Consider the following 7795-nt stretch of genomic DNA (forward strand, 5'->3'; position numbering starts at 1 on the left):
ATCGACCGTGTGCGCAGATACATGCGCAGTTCAGATGATATGATTTTTAGCCAATCAGAAATCCCGTTTTATTTTAGCCCGGGTTTTCCCATTTATAGTTCTTGAAATTTGCCTCAACGATTATACAACGAGATATCTGATTGGTGCCGCCAGTTTTCGTTCTGAAAGCTGCGCATGTACCTGCGCACCCGGTCTACTGATGCAGGGGTTCGTGCCGTGGCTGAGTGTAGCGATGCCATCAGGTTCGAGTCCCTGCAGAGGGAGGATGGATCTTACCATTTCTGCTGCATCAGTTCCCGATGTGCCGTCTGGTAACATTTTGGCAAAACCCATCCTCGCTTGCCAGGGTTTGATTGCCACCCGCTTAAGCTCACGTCAACACAAACCCTGACCACAAATTCAAGATATGTGATATTATGGAGCAAACGTTGTGCCGGTAAAAACGTATCTGATTGGCTAGATATATAGACTGGTGGGCGCTGAGTGGGAACCTGTCCGCCCATGAATTTGTGGGCGATGTAATAGGACCAATGAAGGGTTTTTGTTGGAGTAAGCTCGAGCGGGCGGCGATCAAACCCTGGTAAGCGAGGACGGCAAAAACTGGGAATTCGAATATGCTTTTCACCACGCATCTCTTTATCAATACATAATACACAAAATGTAATTAATTGTTACATTTTCTGTTTATAAAACATGGAAAACCTGGAAATTTGCTAAAAATTTACGAAAACTGAGTTTAACCACCCTACTTAAAATTCATTGATTGTGGCAGCTCCAGAGGAAAGAAGATCGATCTAGTCGTACAAAAACAAACACTATTCTTGTTAATATCGATATTTTGAATTTATTAGATATTTTTACTCGACTAAAATTTACTACAATTAATGATAATGTTTAATAATTCACAATTAATAAGAAGCACCATGTTACAAAAACATATAGATATTATATTTATGTATGTATATAGTAAGGTTTCTGCTAGTATTAACAGGGATATAGTTTTTATGTTGCTACCAAAACAATCAGTTTAGTGGGGAAATTCTAAATGGTATCAACAACTTGTTAGATTGAAACCATTCTATTTTGGTCTTTGTTAAGACACTATCAGAGGACACACACTAATTCAGTACCATCTTTTCATACCATCGACAGCACATGAAACACATGCAGAAATTCCATGAATGATTCGACAATTAAACTTTAAATTGTCGGCTTATCGATTAAACGTGGAAGAATAGAAAGTGAATTTTCAAGGACGGATGAACTTCTAACTAAACATGTAAAATAGCTTTCAGAAGTTCAATAGAGGTTCTTATACGTGACGTCATAATCTAAGAGATAAATAACCTCAAAATATTAATTACATGATCACGTCCACAATAGATGAGATTTCCAAACTGAAATTTGTATTTTTCGATGGTGAGAATCAAACAGTTTGATGATCTACCATCCTCCCTGCCGAGGGAGGAGGATGATCTACTCGCTGACTGCAGTTTATTTGAACGTTGGTGGAATTCTATTTCAACAGATTTTGATGTTGTTATTTTACCAATGGGCTTTGTGATGTTCGGCAATCTTCGTTATGAATTTTGAATGACTGGCGAATAGTTTAATAGAACTACTGGCATCGGTCCAACGTACACCTACAGCATCATCACCTACAACAATCAACAAATACTCAATAAACAGTTTCGCAATTGAAGACTAAAAGTTTAATATAACAAAATGTTATGCTATCTCTAACATATAATAATTTTATTTTCGAATTTTTACCCTTCAGTTATCGGATTTTCTTAATGATTATATGATTTCATTTTGGAAGTAAAACTTACCTGCTGATAATTTTAATTTTCCGACTCCTTCGCCGGACGCGTCATGAAAATTAACGGCTATAGTTTCCATCCACGAGTTATCCGTATTACGGGGGTCATCGACGTATCCTCGATATACTTCTTTACCGGTTTGAAAAACTGCGTTTATGTCTTTCTCCATTTTAGTTTTTTCAGCCGGTGATAATTTCATCGAATTCAACGCTTCCTCGCTGAACTCTCGTTTTAAAGTCGCTGAGATCATTTCACCAGGATCGACCATTCCCTATAATAAATAAACAATACTTCAGTCAACTCAAGAGATGGATAGGGAAAGAGAAACAAAGGTAGAGTGTACAGGGAAAGATAGGGTCCATACGACAACTTGATTCCTTAAAAACTCCTTAATGGCTTATATAATGCTTGAAACATCCTTAATTTGAGCAGATGAGTATAGGTTTTAGAAGATGCACATTAAACAGACTAATCCTAGTTATTTGGCACATTTAGGACCAGGATTTGTTGCCCAATTAGGCGGTTACTGAATTAGAAAGGATAGGAATTTCCTTAATTGAGATATGTAAGTGATGCCTCTACATTTGAATTTTGCTCCTTTAAAACTGCTTAATCCAGGAACGACTGATCTGTAGAGATCCCCCGAGATAGGGATACAGTACTTACTCCTGGTAAAGCCCATTCTCCTGTATCTCCACGTTTTACTGCTATAAACTGTAATATTGGACGGCCGGATGTTGCATTGTTTTCTACAGTCCCATTAACATCTCTTTTCCATCTACAGATTTTAAATCAGGTACTGATGAATTCTATTGTCCAGAAATAAACGAATTAAACTCACGTGTTTTAATTACCGTGTAACTATAGGATCAGCTGCGTGATTTGGTCCCCATCTTCCTAGTAACCCTCGTCCTATCATTCCAGTGCGCCCTACTGGATTTCTTAATACAAAAACAACAGAAAACAATGTTTAATCAATGCAAGTAGGAAAGGTAAGTGTTATCAATATCATCATATTAAATTCATGAAGTGCTTTAATTCAAAATGGCTCTTTTACAATTGAAATATTTCAAGAAGATGGATTATCTTGTGAATATTAATTGTACCTGGGTAATCCATTTTCTATAAGGTACGGTCCATTATGACTTCGACGATCTACGTTTAAATCTAATTCATTGAACTTCATTAAAACATCTTTATTTTCTGGAATCCTGTATGAATGAAAAAACATCCTACGAATATTAATATCTGTTAACACGTATTATATCTATTTCAAATTCTCTGAAAGGACGTTGGGCGACAGACATAACTCAATCAGATAAAATTTTCAGGTTTGATTTTACCTGGGATCGGGGTCGGCCCAGAATGGAATCGGTTTTGATATTACTTTTTCCGAGGTATAATCGATAGGTGCGTATTCGGGAAATGCGACGTCCCAATGAACTTTGTCGTCTGGAACTACGAAACGTTTAACCGTGTCATTGCGAGGGTATGGTTCTTTTCGGCACTTCACGTGAGTGCTCGGCCACGGCAGCATTGCTCCTGTAGCTAAACTTTTATTTTGCACGAGATAGTTCACCTACAAGCAAAAAAATTCATCTTTATCCTAAAATGAAGACACTTTTCTTTTAATAATAATCTGTCGAATTCATACAGCATACATGGTTTCATGTATTAATATTGTAAAGCAATATCATTACCTTACAATATAACGCTATATAAACAAATAAATTATTATTATCAATAAAGCAATTCTTTTATTTTGAGAGATCTTCACCAGCGCTTTATATGTTACATAGTTTTGTGCGAGCTAGAAAAAACCCTCAATACCTACCGGGTAGGTGCAATAAATGTTAAAATACATGTTAGTTATGGAATATCAGGAGTAAACTAAAAACATGGTATCTAAAGAGTAAAGAAATTGAGATGATAAAAATTAGTAATGATTAGCTATAAATGTACTAAACCGTTAAACATTAACAGTAGACTTCACTCAAGTCAGATCCTTTTGGACCTTGCAAAATTTGTTTGACTTTAAGAGCGACATCCGAGTTGGATACTGGACACCGTGCTTAAGTGATCATTGCTGGGACGATTTGAATTGCAAATACAAATTGAGACTCAAAAATAGAGCAACTTTTGAAATGTTAGGACAAGCAGTCTACTGTACATCGATACACAACAGATTTCTATTAAAAAACGACGATTTTGGAAACTGTTAAAAATGTGCGAAATGTTAGAAATTTGAAATCTACGGTGAAAATACAACAACAACAACACAGATTTCTAAACTTACGTCCCAGTATTTAGAATATCCTAAATAAGCAGCAGCAGCAATAGCTACTCCACCAGCTATAACTGCTATTGTTTTAGGGTTTGTACAAAGTTTCAATATAAAGTGTTCATCTGTGTTATTATTATCAACCATTGTAGGCAATGACTCAGCACCAGTGCGTTCCAACAATATCCTATAATATACATTAATACTAACTCAGCAATGTTTCATAGCAACCCAGACCGATTGTTGTAAGCGACTCAATCGTCAAGCATTAGCTATTGTTATCCCCGCATAAAAAAAGCTCGCGTAAATTCTTTTAGTCTTCGATGCGATATCTTTCCCAGGGCCAAATATCCAAATTCCCATAGAAATGAAGAACTCTCAATGCAGAATTGAAAGTGTAATGCAAAACATATACTACTAATATTACTATCACAAGAAAAAATCATCCCGACTAAATATCTTAAATAATTCCATAGCTTCAGCTACAAACTTGAAATATCATAACTTTTCCAACAATAACACAATTGTCCGTCCTAAATTGTCAATTTTCATTGAATTGGAAGTATTTCGAAAGATTTTCCAGGATTTTCAGGACTAGCTAAGATTTTAGTTAGTAAGAACCCTTATTTATTTCAACATTCATCACTTAGTTATTATTAGTAATACGTAAGGGATACTTTATTCAAAACAAGCCAGGTTTACTAACAATTTCCAAGAAGCTAAAAATACCAAGAAACAACAAACAACGACGTCAACGAACCGAAACCCGGAAGTAAAGATCATCACTTTTTAAATCAAAATTTCCTATTTTTTCAGACATGCGGCATCAAATAGAATGAGAATACAACATAGTATCATCAAATAGAATGAGAATACAACAGTATCTATATATATAACTTACTGCCGTATTCAATAGCCTATATCTTCTTGAAATTGCGATTTTTGTCGCACAAAACATGAAAAAAAGTTTATTTTCTACGATCTGTCACTAGATAGAATTCTAGCGACCGCTATTTCGCAATGGCTAAAACGCGGATTTGGCATTAGCTATAACGCGGATCAACAAATTCAATCCAACCTTCAATTTATTCACCCAACCTCGTTCATTTTGCAGGCATGACTTGCGATTTTCTACAAAAATTTAAAAACTGATACATGACCCATATGTACAACCTGCAATATATTCTCATGTGGTAACCTGGTGGGTAATAATCATCAGTTCGAGCAAAATGCAATAGATGGCCCGATGTGGCCCGGCCTGCTCCGACACTGGGGCTCACGAAATTAACTCTGACTCGAGAATAAGCTACTATCTATTACCTATCACCGAGAGACAAGATTGGTGGGACTCACAGGTGCCCAAACCCGCCACCACTACTAATTCCATATGGAAAATATCGAAACAATACCATGCCGATAGATAAACTTACATTTACACCAACCTTGCAGACATTTAGATATTTAACGGCTGTAAGGGCTTTTTCGGGAAGATGGAAGAGAAGTAGTAGAAATATGGCTATAACGAGCCATAAGATAAAGAACCTCGGTGAGAAACACCAGGAGAAGATTGTCCGGGTTGCAGGCGTCGGTTCCGTTGCCGATACGAAGGCTCCTCCTTTCTCTACCGCCCCATTACTCGCTAAGAGAAAAACAAGAAACAAAATGATTAAAACTCTCGGCGAAATTTAAATCTCCCTAAAATAAAGGATAATTTTGTGCAGGAGTCGTGTAGCCCTTATGGAGAGGGTTCTTCAGACAGAAAATGGACCTTCTTGATTTAGCAATACCTGACTTGGTCGACTCATAAAATGAAATTGGAAATTGAACTATTTCTTTTATCAACCTTTAAAAACGAGGTTGGTCGGATACAGCCATGTTTCTATCGGTCTCCGGAAACTCATTGTAAACTGTATTAAATTTTCGAATTTATTTTTGAAATACCATCGAACCCCTGTTGGCTACGCTGCTGGTGTTTCATTGCCGTTCTATACCCCCATAACTATATATTCTACAATTATCTTAAACTGCACACTAACTAACAGAAATACTCCGAATCGATTTTCAGCCCAACGAAGGCTGACTCTTCGGAATCTATATTTACAACACGGACTCAGAGTGTTTCATCAATGGTTGTTATGTCTGCGACATTTTCATACCACGTGGAATGAATGATTAATTTAGTTATCGTTACTAACAATTCCCTCGTTGCGTTTTGAAAAAAGGTACCCAGCTACAGCGCTGACCCCAGGTACAATTTCGGCTGCAATTTACATCAATCTTTGTAGTCCACAATTACAGCAACGTCGCGCTAAGTAGAACTCACGTCCGTTTATTTGTATACGGTATTCAATAATTGCTTGTGAAGGGTTTTTTTTAATGCTTAATTCGCATGCGTTTTTTAAGAGGCTTTCTATACCACATATGTTACACGTGTCAGATCAGAATCGACAACAATTAACGGAAACGATACGTAAAAATGTAGACTGATAATATTGTTTGTTCGTGTATTAATGATATCTACATTTATATCACTTGTTTTATGACTGAAAAAAACCCATAAATATTCTTCTTATGTTCGCACACGTATAACTGCTACAGATCAGTTACATATTTAACAAATTCGGGGTCCAGGCCCTGCCTTCCCACTGAAGTTGACCGTAAATCGTCAAAATTACTAATTCGACACCCTGTCGTCGGAAATTGCGAACTAGGATGTATCACAAATTTTCTAACAACGAAAATTTCTCGTCCTTTCTTCTGGACCCCGCCTTCCACCTTTTCCTTGATTCGCCCCGAAAGACATTTCTTTTTTCTCGGTGAAAGATAATTCGAACGTAAGAATTTAGAAATCCCCCCCAGTCTAGTTTGTAGTACCTATAATCGTTTGGTTACGTTCCCCAGTCCTGTCTCCCAAGGAATAAGATTTCGCCGACGGTTTTGTTATGGGCGAAGATTTTGAAAGAATAAATATAAAAGATAAAAAAAGATATAAAAGACTATTTCACAACATACCCGCTGAATTAGAGGTCTTATGTGTTTTAAGTACATCCCAAATCATGATTCCGCTATGCTGGTCATATCTGCCCGAGCCTCGTCTGGTGACAAACAGGTGCACGCTACTAATCCATTCACTGTCGCCGTATAGAATATGCAACCAGTAATGAATTAATAAGCTTTTTTCAATGCATTCGATTTTAAAGATTTACGCGTAATACTCAATATATATGAAACGTGAATATTGTAAGCATATTAATTACAACAAGAGAGAGAGAGAGCGAGAGAGAAGAGCTCTCTGTAGATGTAGACCAGAATGGAAACAGTAAAATATACATCACCACTCAGTCTAATATAGTTTGTGTGTCGTCGCCGGCCACTGATGAAATCATTCGTTTAACGACATATAATTACATCGTACGCTCAGTTTTTATTTGTGTATGATTTATATGTTCAGTGCTGCTGTGCTGATTAGATGTTATCTAACATATTGTCTCTCCCTCGTACAGAAACCCGAAACACACTTTAATTATTCCTCTACATTTTGACTCACCAACAGTCAATATATATAGTTGCACGTATTTCCAAGGTACGATTGTAAATGGTTTGGTGGACGTTTTATTTGGGTCTTCTAAAAATTATCTATGATTTTTTATCCTAAACACCGCATCATGTCGGACCAGTGGTCTCTCGATCA

General features: G+C 36.8%; 1 protein-coding gene across 1 annotated transcript; it reads right to left on the bottom strand.

The window, feature by feature from the left end:
* Window positions 1-841: 841 nt before the first annotated feature.
* Window positions 842-7380, bottom strand: LOC141899863 (ADP-ribose pyrophosphatase, mitochondrial-like). The gene is made up of 8 exons (XM_074786445.1): window positions 7117-7380; window positions 5535-5743; window positions 3167-3402; window positions 2930-3034; window positions 2678-2764; window positions 2490-2601; window positions 1833-2094; window positions 842-1658 (listed from the first exon to the last, which is right to left on the bottom strand). Exons 1-8 carry the CDS (start codon window positions 7160-7162, stop codon window positions 1546-1548), a joined length of 1170 nt encoding a protein of 389 aa, XP_074642546.1. The 5' UTR covers window positions 7163-7380; the 3' UTR covers window positions 842-1545.
* Window positions 7381-7795: the final 415 nt, after the last annotated feature.

This window comes from Tubulanus polymorphus, chromosome 2 (assembly GCF_964204645.1).
Source record: "Tubulanus polymorphus chromosome 2, tnTubPoly1.2, whole genome shotgun sequence".
Classification (NCBI taxonomy): Eukaryota; Metazoa; Nemertea; class Palaeonemertea; order Tubulaniformes; family Tubulanidae; genus Tubulanus; species Tubulanus polymorphus.